This window comes from Tympanuchus pallidicinctus, unplaced genomic scaffold (assembly GCF_026119805.1).
Source record: "Tympanuchus pallidicinctus isolate F22 unplaced genomic scaffold, pur_lepc_1.0 scaffold14, whole genome shotgun sequence".
Lineage (NCBI taxonomy): Eukaryota > Metazoa > Chordata > Aves > Galliformes > Phasianidae > Tympanuchus > Tympanuchus pallidicinctus.
In genome coordinates this window covers 3,287,245-3,310,555 of record NW_026294659.1, presented here as the reverse complement: position 1 = coordinate 3,310,555, position 23,311 = coordinate 3,287,245, and the positions used below count along the sequence as shown (strand labels likewise).

At 38.1% G+C, this 23,311-nt stretch overlaps 1 protein-coding gene across 1 annotated transcript in view; it reads right to left on the bottom strand.

The window, feature by feature from the left end:
- Positions 1-23,311, bottom strand: part of PHEX (phosphate regulating endopeptidase X-linked) — a 95,978-nt gene that overhangs the window by 14,717 nt on the left and 57,950 nt on the right. The window contains exons 13-16 of the mRNA XM_052673751.1: positions 20,550-20,627; positions 18,752-18,855; positions 10,686-10,744; positions 1,979-2,033 (exon numbers count right to left, since the gene is read on the bottom strand). Of these exons, the coding sequence (XP_052529711.1) occupies positions 1,979-2,033; positions 10,686-10,744; positions 18,752-18,855; positions 20,550-20,627 (296 nt within the window). The remainder of the gene's footprint in view (positions 1-1,978; positions 2,034-10,685; positions 10,745-18,751; positions 18,856-20,549; positions 20,628-23,311) is intronic.

Here is a 23,311-nt window from a genome sequence, read left to right as displayed (position 1 = left end):
CCTGTTACTAATCGCATCTTATTCAGTGATAGATGGCAGGCAAAAGCAGCAGACCAGTGCCCAGAAACACCTAGGGCTTTCCCCAGCCCCAAAAGATGTGTTGAGGTTTGAAATGAATTTTGTCCTTTCTTTCTATGAGCCCCCTTCAGAATTTTGTCCAGCTCAACAACAGTTTTGTAAAAAGAGTTCCCAGGTCCACTCACAGTCTTCACTTTTGGGATATAGCCAGACAGAGATGGAGAGGCTTAGATGAAGCTCAACAGGTACCATATTGGAGGGGAACGTTCTGGGACTGGAGAGGCTCTGAGAGCTATAAGGAAGTTACTGCCTCAGCCTGATGTCTCTATTTCACATAATCACAGAATCATAGAGATTAGAAGAGAACCTCGGGAGATATCCAGTCCATCCCCACCTGCTAAAGCAGTTTTCCTTTCAATATATTTCAATATATCTGGCACAGAAGGCTCATAACTATGAATAATGACATTTGAATAGCATTTTATTTTGGGTACCCAGATCTAAAGTGACAATTTAACTTCCTTTTATGCAAATAGATGCAGCTCTTTTATAGTGCTTATGCTGAAACTGGACACTAAAACTGCACTAAATGTTAAATATTTGCTAAATACGTTTTCCAGCAAGTGCTGATGACCTTTTGATGGTTTTGTTGTTGTTGTTGTTGTTGTTCTAGTGCTATGTACTATTTCTTTTAAGCAGACAGAAGACAGATCTGGAATATTTCAAGGACAAAAGCAATCTGTTGTCTGATATTAAACAGCTACATTTGTTTACTAAATTTCATTTTGATATGTACTCAAGCAAAACCAATTTAAGCTAAGGTAACCTTTAAGAAGAAAAATGAGCAAAATACAATTCTTTGAAAGAATCTCAATTCTACTGATGTAACAGAAGGTCAGGGTACAGAAAAACCTCTTCAAAAAGTAAAGCTGGAAAAAGGTCTGCAATAACCACAGCAGAAGATAAGTTCTCCTTAACTAGAAAGTGCTTCTCTCTATCCCCAGTTAACACTTACGAAGACATCTGGTTCATAAGAATTCTCCATGGATACAAATTCATTTGATCCTAGATTGAATGCTTCTCTCTACATATACTGCAAAACTTCCTGTTTACATGGACACAACCAGGCTAGAAGATGTCAAATTCAAAATGTTTTAGAAGTTTTATTTTATTTTATTTAGCAAAGATATGTGAAAGATATGTTTCAGTAATAATTGACTTTGTATAACTGCAAAATAACTTTCAGAAACTGCTGTCAGAGACTTCTTCTTGGTCTGATCCTTCCCTAAAATAGGAAGATATTGGACTGCATTGAAGCAGTCATTTTTCAAAATTAAATATATATGACTTATAATTAGTCTCCCTCAGCTATAGAAGCACATGGGTTCTTCTTAGGCAATCGCTTATACACATGGAGATTTTCTTCTGCACTTTAGCAAACACAGAAGAAGACTTACTGTTAATCTTAGATATTAGCAGAAATGGAGCAATAAACTGATAATAAAAGGCTTCTCAGGGTATTCAGTTCTGTTCAAGAAGTGTTAGTTACTTGATTTACCATTCCTTTTAATACCTGCCATGTGCACACTGCTGCATCTGCATCCTATAGCAGTGAAACACTTCCACTCAGGTGCACTTAATTAGCAATTCCTGTGAGAAATCAGTCATCAGTTTAAGACAACAGCAACACATTCTGCTCCCAAGAAAAGTTATTGCACAGAGCAGTAGTTTTGCAAGTCTGGTTTTTCAATAGTGAAATCGGGGTACATAAGGGAAGAACACATAAGCCAAGGAGTGAGCTCTTTGCACACTTACAGTATAACCATGCTCAACCTATTGGCTGTCTTCAGAAGGATAGCTTTTTTCTCTATGGTCTCCCCTTTGTTTATATGCATTTCTAATACCTTTACCTATTTTTCCCCATTTCCAGGTATAAGAGGTTCCCTGGTAGAGTACTTACCTAGGATACTCTGTTCCCCAGAAGAAGGGCTTTTGCAGTTCTCCTGCTGGGAATCCTGTAATAGCAAAAAATTATAATTGTGAGGTTTATACAGCTGAATAACAGTATCTAAGTTTGGGTTTATGACCTCTATTTTTTCAATTTCAGAAGGTTTTACTAGACAAGCTTTCCCTCAGGTGGTATTTTCAGAACATGATGGAGAAGATGTTTGAGAAGAAGAGATCTCTCTCCTTTAAGACCTCAATGACAGCTACATGCTACATTGCAAGAACTTTATTTTTGGCCATGGCACATGTGTGCATTTGTGTATGTGTTCTGTCAATAAACAACTATGTGAAAACAAACACAAGAAAGTTGATTGTCTTCAGATATGTTGACATATCGATCAAGAATATATGGCAAAATACAACAAGAATTAGGAGACTTAGCTTAGAGAGGATTCTATGCTGCAAGAGATATAAGGAAATGATAAAATGTCAGCTTAATTATAATCTAGGAAAGTCAAAGGTAAAGGAACTTGAGCACTTCTGTAAAGCAGAGCTGTAGGCAATCAAGGCTGTAGAACCAGTCTGGCTACAGGATTACCTGGCTGCTTTTTCAGTTATGGGTAAATGAAATAAAATGTAAATACAGTTCTTTGATCAAAGTCACAGTTCTATTTCTAATTCCTAGGTGACACTTCAGAGACATTATTCTGAAGACAAATGAGTTGAACACAGTAACAATTAAACAAGTTGATAAATAAAGCAGATATCTATACTCAAAGTTTTCAAATGCTGGTGAAAACTGTAGTTTATATGGGACCAAATGTAGAATCCAGTGCCTTGCATGAGAAATTCCCATCTGCAAAGCATGGACTTACGTCTGCTTTTGAGGTTACCCCACATAGACATCTCCTCATCAGTAATTCTCTGATGATTCACTAGTCTTCTCAGTAATCTCTACTTCACCTTCACAAAGTTCTCTGCAAGAAATCACCTGGCCTCTCAGATCAAAGTAAAATCAGATTCAATTTATTTGACCCTATTCAGTTGTTTTGTTGACAAATAGCACATGGATTTTTTAATAAGAATTCAGGCAAAAGATTTCCTTTCCTTCCGAAGTCTTTAAATAAGTTATACTGATTGTAATTCACACAAAATGTTACAGTAAGCCTTCCTGGTCATCTGTTTTTTTCCACTGCCCTTCCCTGTCTGCCTTGACTACCAATTTGCAATTTGTTTAAAAAAAAAGTGTCATTTTCAAACTTATTTTCTGAGTGCTTTTTTTATCTTGCTTATATGGATGCTGGGTGTTCTTTTTTTTTTTCAGGTATGTTATGAATTGCTTTTCCGGTGCTATAAAACACAATCTTGCCAGTGTCAAGGACAAAGTTTTCCTTATCTAATTCTTCTTGCCTCCCAGCACACAAAGAAGGGTTTTGAGTATTTACTACACATGTTCTAAAACATATCATGGGCACATCCTGATGAAAAGGTTTCATAAATTTAGAGAAGAACAAAATACACAAAGGCCAACAGAATTATTCAAGAGCAGGGCTGTTGCACACTGGTGTAAGTAAATGGCACTCCCCTGTTCCATGTTGTAACATGCAATATTCTAACAGGATTGAATCTTCATTCGTTGAGCTAATTTCTTTCCTGAATTGGTTCACATGACCTGAACTATAAGTGTAATTTTCACAGGCATTTTGTGACTGCTATAGGTTATCATTGCGCTAAGTACCATTTGGTAGTAAGAGTTGGCAATGTAGTCTGCACTAGATTGAGTGCTTCTTTGCAAACTTCAAATCTCAGTAAAGTCCTTTGGATTCATAAAAGATACCATTTAATGAAAGAAGTGTTAGAGTCCACTAACTCCCTCACTCCCACTAACCCCCTCACTCCCAAAGGCAGATGAGAAAACTGTGGGCAAAATGAAGAAATGAGACCATAGTAAGGAAGGTATGATCTAAGGTAACGCAATCCCCAATAAATAATATCTAGGGATTACACAATCCTGGCACATGGCCGTGTGCCTTCCACCACATCAAGAGGGTATCAAGGTCTTGTAAGGATTTGAAATTATTTTGCCCACATATGGGCTCAAACCGTGAATTTGAACTTGTCTGTGTTTCAGGTAGAGATACAAATGCATTGTTTATAGAATCATAGAATAGTTTGAGTGGCAAGGGACCCTTAAAGGTCATTTAGTCCAACTCCCCTGCCATGAACAGGGACACCATTCCCCAGCCTTCTCCTTCTCCACAGAGGGTGAATCTCCTTGCTTCAGATCTTCCCTCTGATCTCAGACATTTCCAAAAGTCAGTCTTGCCAGTGAAGACCGAGGTGATGAAGACTGAGCACTTAAACTTTCTTCATTTGTCACCAGGTCCCCTGAACCACTTGGCACTGGGCCCACATTTTCCCTAGACTTTCTTTAGGTCTTTCTTTTGAATTCTTCACCAGATTCATCTCCAGGTAGGCTTTGTCTTTTCTAACCTCTGTCTGGACATTGTAAAGTGACTTTTTGCTGTATTTTACTCCTGTTCTTATTCCTCTGAACCATCAGAGCATTTCAAGCAGTGGAGCAGATCTGGCTTACTTTAACTACTTCACTTTGAATTTATGCTTATCTTGAAGCTCTGACATAGCCATTCACCTGCACAGAACTACTTTTAACTTAAGTGAATGCATTTAGATACTCTTTATCCATTATATTAATTTTCAGCATCTCTCCCCAGCAAGGTGCTGTGAAGTTTGTAGGAATATATTTAGAAGTTGAAACTTAGTTTTTTTTGTTTGGTTGGTTTTGCTTTGTTTTGTGGTTGTTGTGGTGTTTTTGGTTTTTTGTTTGTTTGTTTTTGGGTTTTGTTTTTTTTTTTCAGATTTATATTGGTTTTCTTCTATTAATGAATCAATTTGCTAGCTATATACCATATGGTATACATATTGTGCAGATGAACAACTTGAGACTCTGGGGAATAGTTACTTCTCCAGAGAGACACAATGACATTTCATCAAATAGTTCGCCATAGCTATGCAAACTCATAATGGATGAAGTAAACTAAAACCAATTGAGATGGCTCACCAAATCATGAAGAAACTCAGAGTTCAAATCCAAATATGAATTTAAATTACATAACTTAATTGCATTATTCACTTATATTTCATGATATTTTTAACTAAGAAAAGAACTAGTGAAGCCTCATTCAAAGTCATTGCATTTACAGTTTCCAATAATTAGTTGGTTTGTTTAAAGTAACTTCTTACAAGCTGGTGATTCTAGCACATAAATAGCAGATGTGGGAGACAGCTGTGTGGCATACAGAGTTCTCTGCTGATCATTGTACTAGCAGCTCTTAGACAAGCTTAAAAAATCTGTAACCTTTTTTTTCAAGTGTCACTGAATGAATTCAGATTGAGAGCTTTAAATGAATTAGATATAAGCAGAAGTGCTGGTCAGCGAGCAAAGGATTGTGAGTACACAGAAGGAATTAAACATGAAAACCATGAGGGTGTTATTCAGTTACCTAAAAATAGCATTAAAGGCAGGATATATTTCTTTAAAATGGATCCATAGGCTTGGAGTGTTTCAACACTGAATCTTTTCCCATTGCTTTTTGATACATCTTTGTATGTTGTTCCTGGGATGTGCATTCTGCCACTCCTGAAGAGACAAGGTCTCTTGCAACCTATCTCAGTGTCCTGCAAAGCATCTCAGATAGCTTTGGCCTACCTATATGAAGGTGATTAGGATCAAACACTGTCATAACAGTGGCCTAAATTCTAAGAAACATGTTTTTTGAAGGCAACAACTCTCCAGATTCCTCAGATTAAAAAAATAGAATACTCAGGAAAACTGCTATTTTAAAGAATTTTAGGAAGAAGAAATAAGAAATGGCTGTAAGGATCATACACAATCTCACCTATGACTGTAATTAAATAACAGAGAATACTGGCCATTAGAAAATTGGAAAAATGAAGACGAGCTCACTTAAGAACACTTAAAGCTTACTTAATAACAGGACTGTGATTCTGTGAACAGTGTGCACTCAGAAAGTATTCAGTCCATGTCTGTTGTGTTCATTAGCCTTCTAGAAATTAATGGAGCACTTAAAACTACTTCATCAATAACCTTCCAATTAGCCCAGCTCTTAAGGGAAGAAAAAGTGGTCCTACGTGGAGTCCCCTGATCCTCTGCTGGCCACAGCACCATGTACTGTTTGCCAATGCTTGCCTGTCTATAGGCAAGATAAGAGTTTGCCCCTGCAACTCACAGCATCAGCCAGCTGTCAGCATCAAAATCCACATGCCACTTTCTATGAAGATGATACTTACTGCCTAATATGAGCTCTCATCTGTGGTTTTCTCTATGGATACTTATTTGAACATAATTTCAAAATTCTATTTTAGATTACGTCTTCTTCCTCTAAAGTGTAATGAAGCTGCTCTCGAAAGAGTCCTCTTGACTTTCACTAGAAAACCACAGTACAAGTGCAGATGACTTAGCGGAAGCATAGGTATAAACTTACAGAAATACTATCAACAGTATTTAATTATCTGATACATCTGTTCAGGCACATACCTCATAGAGAGCATTGCTTATATTTTTCTCTGTTCACTGTAAATCCACTTTTCATTACTGTTCACATCCCACAAATGTTACTTTTTTTACATATTCTAGAGACATGTATATCTACACTTGGAAAGAAAATTAAATACACCAAATGTCTAATGAGCAGTTTCCTCCACCCTTCACATATTCAAGGGCCAATATTTCAGTGCTGTAATGAAATAAAACCTTTTCTTCAACAGAAGTATGCTGGCATACTTTGATCATCACTTGTATCTATTTTCAGCATGTATTTATTGACTGCTCTGGAGCTCATTAAAATAAACACTCTCATTGGGAAAGTGTTTTTGTGTTCCAGTGATCATAATTAAAAAATATAGTATTCACACTGCTTAGATTATATGAAGTGTACTTAGATACCTCTGTGGCATCTAAAGGCAATGATAGGTGCCTGTTGTCTGTGTTAAGTACCTGTAATTGAAGGGAAATCGACTAGCAAATACTAAGAAAATTACATTTAGAATTTAGGTAAGTAACAACTATTACAAACATGCATCGTTGTTCATCTAAGACACTTTGGGAAAAGAACTGGAAAATAAGTAGAACTCTTGTATAGAGAAAATCAGAAGTAAACTTTAATAAGAAGATAAATTATATGCACCACATTTTATAAATTTGTTCTTTGCAGCATATCTTACCTTGATACTTATTTCTCCTTTGCAAATATTAACACAATTGTTGGCCATTCATGTTATCAATAGTTTGCTAATGGAAATTAAATGAAGTAATAGCAAACATAAAGGGTGTTTGCACTGAAGCATTGCAGAATTCATTACAATCCCTGAACATCAACGTTTTGCTGTATTCTCCCAAATCTAGCCATCTTCTAAGTCATCTAGTTTCTACTGTCTATTAATTTCACTTCACTTTCAGTGAAGAAAGACCTTTTCTTTCAAGCAATTGGGTAGTCAAGATGCCATTAAAAACTTTAACAACTTGCCCTTATATGAAGACTGTATGAAGATTGCAGCAATTTCTTATGTAGCGCGTATGTCTGTAACACAGATTATAGTGACAAGAGAATTTATTGTCCTCTTGCCAGAAGTACACCAGAGACCTCCCTGTACAGAACAAAAGCATCTTCCTAGAAATGATCAGAACTGCTATGTTCTCCTCCACTTCTGCAGGTCCCTGACGGCTGCTTCTTTTCAGAATCCTTCGTTCAAGGCACAGACAGTGCCTTTTTTCTAAATTGTTTCATGAAGCCCTCAGTGGCTAATTGAGTTTGGAATTGCTGTGGTTATGCTGATAATATCACATAGTACATTTCTGTTTCCAAACTGAGGGATCTTAATTCTTAGAATCAACTTTGCAACCGAGACTTTTCCAGTTAATGTAGAAGCTTCTTTCCAGAAACACTTTGCATTGTGCATTTTTAAATTTGGTTTTCTCAAATACCGCTTCTTAGTAAATTCACTTACCAAGAGCAGATATAGATGGGCCTCGAACACACTAAAATCTAGTTTGCCCACTGAAAAGCAACTGCACTCAAGAAGACAAAGAGCCTACCTCGCTCGTTCTCTGCTCTCCAGCAGCAACCAGCTGTTCCAGTGGAGGGAAAGGTATAGGAAAAGGGCATTGGGAATCTGTGAGGCAGTTCTGCTAGTAAAGTTCTACTTTCAGCAGTCAGTAACAGAGGGATCTGTCCTCCTGAATCACAGTTTCTATCTGTCTATTCCTTTGTTCAGGAGAGAACACCCTTTTATTCAGATTGTTTCCTAATAAAGTGACCGACACAGATCTTCTGGTGGTATGTTTCTCCAAATATTTTGAAAACAGTTGATTTGTTCCTACTCCTTTTCTCACCTCTGATTAGTCATTATTTATGGAAGGACTTTCTTTCTTGTCCCATGACAACTTCTAATAACACTGGGAAAGAACCTCATGAAAATTGTTCCATAGAAATAAACATAATTTCTCAAGCTCATTTACAATCCAAAAAGCTGTAATAGACTAAGGAAGCATGATTCTTTTCTAAAGTAAAAGCAAAAATTAAGTCACACTGACTCTTCCCTATTATTTTGTATGTTTGTTCATACTCTTCTTTGTTATGGTCATTTTCTTTTGCATAGGTGCTAGAATAATTTTTTTTAATCTCTCTAGATGCTGTTTTGCAAAAAAAGTATTTCACGTTTGCCACACCTATTCTGCCTGTGCAATGGCCAATGTAACTTATAAGCTGACACCAAAACTTGTTGTTGGCATCTTTTGTCTAAGTTCTTTTGGAATACCTGAGAGAATATTATCCCATGCTTATATTTCCAGTACAGAGAATTAGATTATTTATATGACTTAAGGACTCTCTTCTTTCAGTGTATACAAAAAAAAGTTTTATTATTCATTCTTACACTCTTAGAAAGTCTTTCCTCCAATCTTTGAGGCCTTGTTATAGCCCCATTTTACCTTTAACTTGCTAGAGCTCATGCCTATTTTTGTTCTGAAATGATTTTCTTCTTTTAAGACCATTTTTGATGCTGTTTAGCTAGGCCTTTCACAGCACATCACTAGCTCCTGCAGAACTTGATGTGGATTACTGTTGAGTATTGCACACTATTAAGACAACAGCTCCTGGATGTGAGATCTGCCCAAAGATGCAGCTTATCACAATAGTATGCTTGCAATTGCTAAGTTCAGTCTCACACACCACAATTCTCTCCCATCAGCATCAATGGGAACTTGGTAGTGATGTGACAAATATTTATCAGCAGGTTCAGACCCAAGTATGTTTTATATATATATCACAGTGGCCATGTCTCCTGTAAAGCACAGTGGTCATTGGTGGAAGACCACTTGCACTGTGCCTTTCTTCAAGCCTCCCCTCCAATTGCATGCCATTTTTATGGTAAATGCAGTATTTGTTCAGGAAGAGCCACCTAAAACCTTTTTTTCTTAGGAACAGTCCTAAAAAAACAGCGAGCATCACTATCCAAACTTCAAGGTCGAATACCAGCAGTATGAGAAAGTCTGCAGTTCTGACACAAAACATAGTCATCTCCGCACCTGTGACAGATAAGTTATGTTTGACAGCCCTCTGTTTCATGACACAGCAAGTGTGAAATTTAGCTTCAGTAGTTCCAGCCTCTCACTGCAGCTTTCTTTAATGTGCCGTGGTGGGGAGGCTGGGAGAGATGAATGCTGCTGAAACTTGAAAGGATCTCATGTTAACGAAGATGTAACAGCAACAGCTCTCATTTTGCACTGACAGTATCCTCTGCATCCACACAATACATCTGAAAGAGCAGTGGTGGCCGGTGCTCAGTTTAGCAGGAAAACCAGCTCTCATTTTCGAGATGTACTTTGAGATGAGCTTTGATCAACCCAGTGAAATCCACCTCAAGAGTTCAGTGATAGACAAAAACATGGCTGCTTAATGATGGCAGTCCTCTAATTAAAGAGGAGCAGTCTAGGCCTAAAACTAATTTTAATCAAAAGACCTGAGTAATTATCATGTTTCCTTTAAGAATGAGCTCACTTAGACACAAAAGAATGTATATTTGGAGGCAAAAAATTGTTTACAGAAATAGGGAAGAGCAGATATTAGCAGTTACCTACAGATATCCATCCTTGTCATTAGAAAATATTGAACAACTCCACTGGGCATCACTTCTTAGGCCCTCTGTCTGTGTCACAGTTTTCTCCAACCATGTTTATTTCTGCATATATACTAATACTAGTGAACTGAATTCCTGTCACTTCAAAAATTACTGTTTATTTATGGCATTGTACACACACGTCTTTTTGCTGCAGCAAATAGAAAATGGAAAATGGTATAAACTCTAATAGAAGTGATTTAAGCTAATGTTTTCTTTCATACTTGCAATGGACAGAGTGTATGTAAGCAGTTTCTGCAATTCAGCTGACACGGGGTATCTCATTAAGAGCAGTAATTCCAATTTGTGGAGCCCTTGCTTTTCCAAAACTATCCTCTAACTAAAGATGTCTCAGAGCTGAATTACCATGTCTGCATTTCTGATTTTCATCACACCTGATAGTCGGTCACATTCACACAAACTGTACAGATATTGTCTGAAGCTGGATACATACATTTTCCAAACAGACACTTTAAAAGTAGGCTCAGAATTCAGATACTCACTGATCTGATTGGTGGATGCACTATAAAAAGCATTGACAGTAGTTGGGCTCGTAAACCACCTGTAGTGAGAGCAGAAGAAATCAGCTGTCAGTACACCTCAACATCTCTCTGAATACAATGAGCAAAGATAAAAAGTTAACTCAGTGGAAAGATGCAAAAATGTAAAAGATCTAGGATTCATTAAAGTTTAATTATTTCTTCAGTTCAACATGCACTACTTACAGTTCCTGGAAGATTGAAATCTATTGTTTAATGGCTTTAATTTAAGTGCACATGGTCAGAGACTGCTAAGCTTCCTGTTGCAGAATATGTTGTACTTCTAAGTGATAGTTGTGCCTGCTGTGCTGACAAACTGAAGTCTTGACTTCACCCAACAGAGGTACCACACTGATAGCAGCTGTAAAAGCTCTCTTTGATTCTGTTATATCTGTCTCTAAACCACGTGTGGAGAATCTCCCTCTTGAAAATAGAGGAGAGCATTTTTTAAGCACCTGAAGTGGATTCAGACTCTTTGCTGAGCAGCTTCTTGTTCAGTTAGGATGATGCCAACAGCATGGGTAGGTCCTTTCTGGGTACCTAAGTCTGAAATAAATGGCTTCTCTGTCTGTACCCTACTCAGCAAACACAGATATCACTGTGCCCATAAGCAGACATCTTGCAAAGCAAAACTAACTTTACAAGGAATATAAGCATTTCTTCTCACAGTTAGGTTTCCCAAACCTACTGGAAGGAAACCTTGATCCGAAATGCAAAAAGGATTTATGGAGCTCCTTAGACTAAGCTCAGCTGCATTAGCAGTGATTTCACCCACATGTATTTCACCATAAAGTCTCACCAGACTTTAGCAAAATCCAAATCCCCTCTGAGGAAATTCTGACTCCAGTGAGTCCAAGATTTCACCTTACACTTTTATAATGAAGAACTAAGATAAAATTAAAGTAATAAAGATAATGAGAATTAGTCATTAATTCATAATAAATTAGAAACAACTGTAATAAACGTCCAAAAAGGAAAATCTGATGTCTTTAGCAGTACATTACTCAGAAGTTCTGAAAGGCTCAAAAGCAATGAATATAATGAAAATACTTTGGAAAATTTCTTTCAAAGAGAAGAGATGGCAGCTACACAACAATGAGCAAGACAGAGGAAGATCTAACAGAACATGGAAAATGTGTGATGTTGGTGACATTCAAGTCCACGATTCGTGCTTTAAAATAGCACCATCAAATGAATGAGTGATCTGCAGATCCTGACTGTTTTCCTGGCAACTCATATCCTCATGTAAACCACACAACAAAGGGGAGAGTTTCAAAATGGCAGCATTCTGTCTTTTATCCATAAATTTATCTGCTTATCTCACATTCAAAGCTTATTTCACAGTGCAGCAACTAGAAAAAGTAACCAAGGAAAGCCAAGTGTGATGGCATGTAAATATCTTAACCATCCATCGCATTAGAGTCTCTAATTGCCACAGATAATTCTCCCAGTATTGTTTATTAGGAGATGCTGAAGGGGAGGAGCAAGGGGAGGTTGTTTATATTGTTGTGTTTTCTGTTTCCTCCTTAATAAAGGAATGAAATATTAGAGGTAATGAGATAATGGAGTATTTAAGAAATAATGCCTAATGATGAAGGGAAGAAGAAAAAAAAGTCAGGGGCTACAATTTGCTTCTTTTAATTTCACATCCGTTCACAGAATTGATGAGCTGAATTGTTAAGGATTCCAGCCAGCCACCTGTGCAGTGATACCTGCTCTCCTGGTTTAGCAGTAGCTCTGAAAGACTTGTCACTTTTTGACAAGGAGACCTCAGAGGGACCCATATGAAACACTCAGTACTTTAATTTGGATTTCACTGAAGTTTGACCAAAGACAAATAGCACTGCAACTTCCACCTTACTCTGTCAGTTTATTCCACTTAAAACATCCTTTCTATTCCCTTGAACAGCATCTTTTAAGCATGAAAAGGGCTTCCGAACCACAAATACTCCCTTTTTATAAATCCGTCTTACAGTGCGTGTCTTACAGTGTTCCCTCATTTTCAGTCACAGGATCAAGGGCTCGAGGCAGATAACTTACACTTCAAAACAGACTGATGTGCTTTGATCTCCTCTCCATCCTCTTTACTGTTGCAGTCACGGGGCCCACACTGGGCTCACCACAACTCAGTCAGGATAGGAAATACCACAAGCAGTGGTTGAAGAGCTCTTTACTGACAAGCAATGCCTCTCTAACAGTACAAGTCTACACCTATTTTTACTGGGTAAGGAGCTAACCATAGTAATGCATGTGTTTTTTACTACAGAAACACCTCACTTAGCCTGAAAGAAACCAAAGACATCACACCACTACTGGTCACACTTTGATACCTATGAACCTACCTCGTAGCTTGTAGACAAGCTACTGAGTCTCATCACAACATCTCTATCCCAAAGCTACTCCTTCCTTGATGATCCACCATTGCTACAGCACAGCCCCTCTTGTCTCCTGAGCTTGATATAAGCCACAGACCAATAGCAGTCTAATTTTTCTCAGTGTAAAATTGCCCTATGTTCTTTCCAAGTCACAGTTACATGAGAAGGCCTCAGGAACAACTCAGTATGAAATTTGTTACATTTTTGAGCAGGTAGGAAGCTGTATCAAGGAGTCACAAAGGAAAGAGTTTTCAAGTGACAAGCAGAGTATACTTGCTGAATTACATGTTTGACATTTAGACACTCTGGCAGAGCATATTTGCACTCCAGCATTCTGTTGTACCACTCTAAGCCATTCTCAAGATTTAGAAAGCATTTTCTACAAAAGAATAGAAATAACAGAGACTGCTTCCATACAGACAAGATTAACAACTTCACCTCAAATCTGCCAGCATTTTTCAGTGAGTTACTTGAAAAGACTGAGCCTTCAGTGACAGACCTTAATCATAGAATCACAGAATCATCAAGGTTGGAAAAGTCTTCTAAGATGGTCCAGCCCAATTGTCCATCTAACAACATTTCCCACTAAACTATGTCCCTCAGTACAACATCTAAACCTTTCAACATCTCCAGGAATGGTAAGTCCACCACCTCCCTGGGCAGCCTTTTCCAGAGCCTGACCACTTTCTCAAGAGAAGAAGTACTTCCTAATGCCCAGCCTGAACCTCCCTTGGCATGGCTTGAGGCCATTCCCTCTTGCCCTATTGCTAGTCACATGAGAGAAGAGGCTGACCCCACCTCAACACAACCTCCCTCAGGTGTTATAGAGCGATAAGGTCACCTTTGGGACTCCTGCAAACTAAATAATCCATTCCCTCAACCTCTCCTCATTAGGATTGTGCTCCAGACTCCTCACCAGCTTCACTGCCCTTAACTAATAATACATCAAATAAATATACAAGGAGCTGTAATAAATAGCTGTCAGTGTTAAATTTTAAGGTGAAGCAAATTTAGAAATAGCTCTCACATTCCTGTTTGAAGTCAGGTTGCCTGGGAATTTGCTCTAGATCTAGTTACAATGTCAGTGCATTTGCTCTATTATCAGAAGTATGGAAAAGGCATAACAAAATCTAAGCTCCCATTAATTACAGACTAATCGTTTTCACTGTTTCCATTTCTTATTAGCATGTGAAAGAGGAACAGCTATGAGTGAAGTCCTGTAATGTTACCTATCAACTTCAAGCAGTTGAAACATGACCTGGCAGACTTGATACTTGTAAATCTGAGATCTCTTGTGGAAAAAATCTTTCACTGAAATAATAACTGAGGCAGGTACTTAGTTAGGCTTGTGTTACAGATCTCTTCACCATATATTCCTTCCTGAGTTGAGAACAAAGTGCACTACATTGGCAATCATGTAAAGTGTTGACCGGGAACCCTTACAATGAAGGGAAAAGCTTATTTCTGTAATTCTCTGCAAAGCATGAACTGAAGTTTCAGTTTGTTCCCTCAACTTTTTGAGTAAGTAAATCGCTCTGGTACAGAGTTGCTAATGAAGCTGGAATCTGGAAAATCTCTTCAAAAGATAATGAAAGGCAACAAGGAAAAGTCCACTACAGGGGAAGTCATCTTCAAGTCAACTTTGAAAAAAATACTTCCTGTTCACACTGTTAGCCAACTTTATACATTTGCCTGTATAAAAATAAAGGATTAGCCTCCCATGTTAGGCTGCCATCTGTTTCCCTCACGCCTGGGGAAGCAACAAGGATGGTGAGGCTGGGCCCAGCCTTCAGTGCCATATCTCTGCTTAAATTAAGGTTTAGAGGTCAGGAAAAGGCTCCATTAGGCTCCTTCCAGTCTTTCCTCTCCAGAGCAGGCCCACCTACAGGATTTCTAAGCTCAGAGCTCCGTGGCAGTCAACAGCCTGCCCAGCATCTTCTGTGCCTGCTTTTCTTCTTTTTGAGCAGTTTTTGTGGTGCCCCTAACCATATCCAGCACAGCACATCTGAAAACTGCCCTTCTCTGCAGAAACCAAGAGCCAGGATGGACAAACAACTGTGTGTGATTGAAAAATTGAAATAAATCCTGCAGAAAATCCAGGATCACTTCTTGTGTGTCATGTGACCTGGTTACCAGATGCCTACATTTCCAATGCAGAGGGTTGAGTGAAATAATCTTTCATATTATTTTTGACTTCAAAGGAAAAAGACAATAATAATGTAGTGAGATGCCCAAAATGTTCTCTGACTTCTTGTTATGTGCAGTATGCTATAGGTGTTAAGAAGCATAGATTCAATCACTGTTAAAAAGATGTTTGTTTACATATACATAAGTATTAACACATATTAACATATATGGCTCCAAGGATGGATAAATGCCACTGAAACCCCAATTCTCCTCTATCTCTCCCTTCCACATGCTCCCTTTCACCTTCTTCTGCTATAGTGATGTCTTACCTGGATTAAGGTAATTGCCTTCACAGTTGTTCTCCTCCCTCCTGTGCTCTACCTTTCCAGCCTTGTCACCTGTTTTCAGCCCTATCCATCTAACTGGCACTGCTTCAGGCATCATACTCTTCAGCCGCTGCCACAAATCTCTCCTGTGCATCTCTGTCCTGATACTAGCACTTATTCCCTGGTTTGAAAGAGTTGGCTCTGAAAACAAGAGCCAGCTCCCCAGCCAGCTGCTGGGATCATGGCCAGTATCCAAGGCAGGTGTTGTAATTGCCTTCAGGGTATCCAGCCACTGGGCACACCAACAGGACATCACATCTCCTTAGCAAGAGCTGGCATGAAATGTGTCCCCATGCATCCCTTCATCCCTTCATCCTTGGCCAGAGCAACACTGCACCTGAGTCCTCCCCATTCCTTTTTGCTTTAGCCAAGTGATCACTAGGTCAGGAGGGAGCAAAATATAAGACAAAGAATTTTGATAAATACTCCTATTTTGGGGGCATTTTTTCTGTTTCTTAGATTACAAAACTGTTGTATTTCCAGAATAACCATTCCGCTTTGAAATGCACATATTCCTCTTTACTGAACTCCTTTGCCTTCCCAGCTCCTCTATCTGTCCCCCGATGGTATTTCCCTGGTGTTCTAAGTGAGCCAACACTTTGATTTTCCATATAGCTGATTATATCGATGAAAGAGTCCATTTTGATTGCCAAGAAATCTGCACTGTCTGCTGAATGAATATAGTGTTTCACTTTTGGAGGTAATAAGGGGGTAGAAATGAGTAGGCATTAACTTTTTTCCTTTCATACTCTTTTTCTTATTTGTCAGTCCACTGCATGGACCATTTCATAACATCTATTTCTAAATGTAAATATTTTGATAAAAGCTACTTAATTAGGAAAATAAGGAAACAAAGCAAACAGAAGCAATCCCCAAGGGTAATTCTCTATTAACAAAGCACCAAGCTTCAGTGTAGACCAATGATCTGTGGAGTTCAATGAGTGATACAGGCTTTTTTTTTTTTTAAAAAAAAAAAAAAAAAAAAAAAAAAAAAAAAACACAGAGAAAGAAAAGAAAGGAAAAAGAGAAGCAAAAGCATCAAAAAGAAGTGGTCTGATAATCAAAACATGGCAAGATCTGATACTTATAAGTCCACCTTTGTTGTACCTCAGACTGATGGAAGTTATCTTTGTTATAATAAATTAAAACATAGGCTGACATTCTTACTAGCAGGGACAATGGTTCCCTGTGCCTTGATATACCTCAGCAGACACAGTAACAGATGTCAACCTAAGGCACACCACCTTCAGATTTCATTTCTGTCCCCAAGTATATGTAGAGGCAGAATAATATCCCATGAGAAATCACTGTGGCTAAGAATGAGGTGGATTTAGCCCTGGCCCCACAAACAGTATAGCATGTAGCTGTACTGGTGAAGGAGAAATGCAGAACATGAAATTGGGATGAGTAGGACCAGGGGGCCCTGTGGTCTCTCCCCAGCCATGCCCAGCCAGTGAGCTGCCTGGGATGGAGATGTGAGGGTCTGTCCCCTGGCCTGTATGCATGCACACTTGGGGATACCAATCCCACCAGGAGTTCCCATCTCCCCTCTACGCTGTAGACAGTGCAGAAGGGATCACTGGTTCTCTTTTATTCCACTTTCAGTGGATGAGCTACTTTGTGACACTAGTCCTGTATATCTCCCTGGCTTTTTTTAGCAAAGGAAAATGCAAAAACAGGCATGAACAGATCTACTTAAGGGCAAGACAAAGGTGATAAAAGGTCTTCTGTTAAATAACCCTTGAAATAAGAGGACAAAGACAAGGATGAGGAAGTAATCAATCTTGTAATGTTTGGTAGAGTAAAACCTTCATTTTTTAAGATTACTCACATGATGTTCTTAGATTACAGCCCCTGCAGTGCACAATTAGGGATTATCTGACCATTAATGTCCATTACAGGGGACATTTTGCATCATGCCGTTAATCTATTTGGTTTGTGTTGTGCTGCCTCAACTCTGCTCAGAGGATGAGGTCTGCCGCGTACCATTTCTACAGAGAATCATAAAATCACAGAATGGCTTGGGTTGGAAGGGATCTCAAGGATCGTCAAGCTCCAAACCTTCTGCTGCAGGCAGGGCCACCAACCTCCATTACTATTACTAGATCAGGCTGCCCAGAGCCCCATCCAACCTGGCTTTGAACACCTCCAGGGTACAGGGCATCCACAACCTCTCTGGGCAGCCTGTTCCAGCACCTCACAACTCTATTGGTTTTGAGGAGTGTTATGTTTCACTAGGGTTAACAATGCAGTGTCAGAGAAAAGTGGGACAAGAAGGTAAAACCCAACATTAAAATTGACCTATAAACATTCCCTCAAGTACGCAGTAACAAATTATGAAACTCTAAGCAGGCACAGGCCGTGCCTCTCCTGCTGGCACCCTCTAGCATCCCCAAAACAAGATACAGTTCAGTATGAGCAAGAATATCTGGAGCCATAGGGAAATCACATCACAGGAGTTAAGCAGCTGCACTGATTTCAAGGTCTCCATGCAGGAGGAGTCATTTTTAAGTAGTGTGATTAGAGTAATTAATTTCTGTTTAGGTTTTAATTTGCATTTTAAGAATTTGATTACCCACCACTAAGAAGAGAGACTGATTCTTTCAAGTATTTGATGACTGCTTATGTGACACAATTTGTATTCTCTGGCTTACAAATAAATAAATATAACATAAGTAAATTAAATCATGCCTTGGTCTGTATCATTGCTATCAACAGCAGGTAACTAACAGTACTAATTACTACTAATAATAAGATTATTTCTTGATAATGGTTCCATTCATAGGAAATTTACTTCGTAAATCCCTGCTGTACCATTCCAAATTCTAACTGCGACATAATCCACTTTTAACTGAGATTCAATTACTCCTTTTTTTTCATTAAATTAAAAGTTTAAGCTGCAAGAATATGACCACTGTGCATCAGAATAGGAATATCTAGAACTTAATGAAAAAAGCAATTTTGTGATAAAAAGTACCCACAGGAATTGCTGAATAACCGTTTCGCTTTTTCTGCCCATAAGTATTTTTATTGCAATACATTGTTGTGCCGATAATTCTATTACAATGAAATCATATAAATTAAATACTATAAATTAAAACACTGTTAAAAGAATATGAAAATTTAGCTTTTGACTACTCACTCTGTTTTTGGAACTTCTTTTCTAAGCCAATAGAAATCAGATTGGGCTGCATATTTGCGAGTTTGTAATACATTGCCAAAATAGTCACTTTCTGTAAACTTCAGCTGTATAGGCAAAGCACAGATATTTTTTAGAACACGTCCAAGGAAACAAGAGCTGACAAAACAATCAGAACTTTTAATTTAAAAATATATATGTATATTTTTCATTTTCATCAAAATAAATTTCATTTGTTTTGATCATGCCTAAAAAAAAAAAAAGTTGGTTTTTTTTTTTTTTTGACATGATCAAAACAAATGAAATTCCCAAAGTTGGTAGAATGAATAAATATTTTGTGATACTCGTTTAAAAATGGATGGTGAATGGATTTACACAAGGGACTGGAATATCACAAAAAGCTTTCACCTGTGCAGATGCAGCTGAGGAAATCAGTAGTACCCAATGACAAGTTGCAGACTGCACATTTCTACAGCTGTTAAAAGGCAGCATTTTCCCTTTAAGAGAAGAGGTCTATCCTCATTTTTAAAACTTCATTTTAAAACCACTTTCAAGACAGTAACAAAGCCTCTTTTTCTCTGTTTGCTTTGCATTTCATCGCAAATGGTTTGTACTGTATGTCCTTGGAGGATTCTGCTGCTGTTTTTATAGGTTTTTACCACTCCTCACATTAAACTCACACTGCCATAGGGTTCCATGTTCCCACAAGTCTCCAAATATATTAAGAACCCACGCAAACAACTAACCATGCAAAAAAAAGAGTTATTCTATTCTTTTAAAATCCAACTGAGATCCCTGTTGTCAATTTCAAGCAATACCAGAATTTGTGAGGGATTTATCTTTTTTTTTTTCAACTGTGATTAACAATTATTATTATTGTTGGTATTATTATTGCTAGATATAACCATTTATCTGTGGTAAGTATTTCCATACTCTGAGTGGCAAAACTGGTCCCATCCTCTGTCTCTGCACTGGCTTCACAGCACCACTTCACCCTACTCTTCCAAGGACAAAGACTAAGCTTGTAGAGTTGACTCTTCCAAGGGTCACCAATAAATCATGCTTCCTTTCAGTGTTCTTTCATGTTCTCTGGCAAATCAACTCCACCCCTACTTGGATTTTAGTGGTTCAAGATTGAATTTGTGGTTCCACTTTGCCTATGACTTGCAGTAATTCAATTCATCACACACATGCCACAGTTACTTTTTTGGAAAATGGCAAAATATATTATTCTTCATCGTCTTCCTTTCAGCTATACTTAAGCTGAATAAATACTGGCTCAGGATTGAGGCCCCAACAGTATTCTTGTCCAGCTTGTCTAGCTGTAGGGCTGTACAGCAGTTAGAGCCTGAAGACATGATAATTGTAAGCTTAGAAAATTCATAGCCTGGAGAAAAAGCAGAGAGCCTATACTATGTTGGAATCATCAATTGTAATAATTCAGTCAAAAAAAGCACACTAGGCTTTTTGAAGGCTGTTACCTTGAGGAGATACATTTTTGGTTGTATTTTTTGTAACTAAATACAAAATTTAAGCTGGGGTACTTTTAACCTGAAAAATGGTTAATAGCAGAAAGGTTCATTAAACCCAGGTAAATTTTATTGTCAGCCAGCATGATGGCCATCTTACTTCAACACAACATCATTGACTTTTTATGCACTAGAGCTTAAAAATAACCAAGCAAGCTGAAATCCAGATGTGGCCAAAACAAAAAAAAAAGCTTTGATTTTGAACAGCAGTAGAAGAGAGCAAAGAATGGTCCCAAGATGTAAAAGAAGAAAGCTGCAAATCTGACACTTACTGTTTTGATGTCTTCATTAATATATGTGTCATTCATTATAAATTGAGGGTAACCCACTTTTGCCATAACTGCTTTTGCCTTTGAAAAAGAAAAAGAAAGCAAAAAAGAATTGGCAAATATAAACATTTCTCTCTCTCTTTTTTTTTTTTCTTCATTATTTTCCATTGCATAGTATTATGTCGCTCTGAAGGCATCTTGATTTATCATAGAATCATAGAATCACAAGGTTGGAAATGACCTGCAAGATCATCTAGTCCAATCACCCTCCCATTCCTATCAGTGCCACAAGCTACTAAACCATATTTCATAGCTCCTCATCCAGGCGCCTCTTGAACACTGCCAGGGACGGCGACTCCACCACCTCCCTGGGCAGCCATTCCAGTGCCTGACCACCCTTTGAGAGAAAAAGTTTCTCCTAATATCCAACCTAAACCTCCTCTGGTATAACTTCTTGCCATTTCCTCGGGTCCTACTATTTGCCTGGGAGAAGAGGCCAGACCCTTTTGCACCACAACCTCCCTTCAGGAAGTTGTAGAGTGCAATGAGGTCTCCCCTGAGCCTCCTCTTCTCCAGACTGAACAATCCCAATTTAACTTCAAACCAACTTGCCTACAAGGTAAATTCAGGGCCACGAATGAGTTTCACTTCAGAACATGGTCAGATTATCACAGTGGGTCTGTTGACACCGGCAGTTTTTGCAGAATTACAGCAATCTGTTTGAAAACCAAAATCTTATTCTCAACAGCTGGTCTTCTCTACCAGTAACTGAGATCATCAAGTGGTCAAAATGCTTCTTTTTACAATGTTTTCCAAAAGGTCCAGAAGATGTGCCATTTTGCAATGGCCCAGCAGCTGGTATGCATCCACTAAAATATATTTATTTCACAGATATGGCTAAGCCTAGATCCCAGCAAGAACAAACCAATGATTTCACTGATGGTCACTTCCCTTTACATCTGAGGATGGGTGAACATTTTTCTGATGGACATTTTACTTTCCTAAAACCACATGGCTGACCTTTAGTTCATTCTCTACTTTCAGCTCTCTGATTTACAGCCTTTAGCCTTTACTGACATCATTAATGGTGTTAAAGTGAGACACTTAGCGTTTCTTTGTCTTTGTTTTTTTCCTTTTCAGTGATGAACTGATCCCATTGTTTATGTGTAATCTGTGTAAACATGCTGGTGTGAATTCATAGCAGCTGTAGATGAGCACTGCTATTTCATAAATCACAGCATAAAGATATAAACAGCTTTAGCAATGGCCTCACAAAAACAGCAGGTCACCCAGACACAGCGCATTGCTGTGAAAATAATATATTTCCGAAGGAAAAGCAGAAGAATATGAAAGGATAAGATGACATACAAAGACGTGAAATATGACGAACACATTGAATAAATTAAAGCTCTGATGGATATGTTTTCATATGTTTTTGGGAAGCTGAACTTAATGCATCCTCAAGTATCTTAGGATTTCCTCCACCCCTCACAGAAAAACTCTTCTGGAAATATTATCTGGAAAGTCAAATGCCTAAATACTAGTGAATATTGCAAGATACAAAATGCAACAAACTGACTGGGTTTTAAACAAACGAGAGTGATACCAACACTGTATTCTATCTGCAAGCAGATCCTGGATCTCTCTGTTGGCCCACCATCTTCTGCTTCCCACTTGCAGTATGGGATGGCATTTCAAGGGAAGGTCCCCTTTTCTCCACAATAAAATCTTTGCCCTTTTTTTCGCCTCCACAGCATCTCATACAATAAAGCCTCTCACGAAGACCACAGGCAGCAAGAATTAGAATCGTTTGTTCCACAACAGTAAGAAAGCTGATAGGGTCTGCCTCAGTTTAACAAAAACTCTCTTCTATTTTATTTTCAAGAAGAAAAACCAATTAGCTTCTTGAAACTCCTTCAATTTCTCAATCTCATTTCCAACCTAAAGTCATAATCCTCCACTTGTGACATCACAATTAATTGCGGTTGAGATAATTAAGATGTCTCAAACAGAAGATTACAACTTCAGGTGGGAAATTAGCAGCAGGAGCAGATGAACTCTTAAGCAAGAAAGATCCCATTGTCATGCAAATATCCCCAGTGAAAAAAAAACACAATGGAAGACAAATGCTGAACAGGAAATATGAAATGAGCCAAATTAATCCTCAACTGAATGTTTTCTCACTTTTCCAGAAGGTACAGCAGTATTTCAAGATAGTTTAAATGCCTGAGGTGAAAGAAGGGGAAGAGAAGAGAGCACAACTCATCTGCAAGTTTGTGTGTAAGCAAGAGTGTCTATTTTTGTTGCTGATGGTGCTGTCAGGTCTAGCTGACAGAACTTTTGCAAGAGACTGGAAAATTTCATTTTCCATTTTCAGTATTTCAGTCTCAGTTGTTACACTAGCCTAGATAAAGCAAAGTGAAAACTCATCAGTTTTAGTTTCTATTAAGTCAGCTGCTTAAACAAATTCAGTGAATCTCCAATGTTCTGCATGTTTTTCTGTCATCATCTGAATTACTTGAAGTAGACTCTAAGTTGAATCTACTTGTTTGACCCTTAACACTTCAGTATTTACATTGTACCTATTTAATTAACTTATATGATGAAGAGTAATATTTTAAGAACAATTTAGAGTGCAACTTGCAAAAACTATTAACTTTGTCAGTACAGTGCCATTTCAATCATGATTTACTCAGCACTTTGTCCATCAAAAATTGTTGATTGAATTTGGGCATATAAAAGAACATGATTGTTTTTCTGAACTA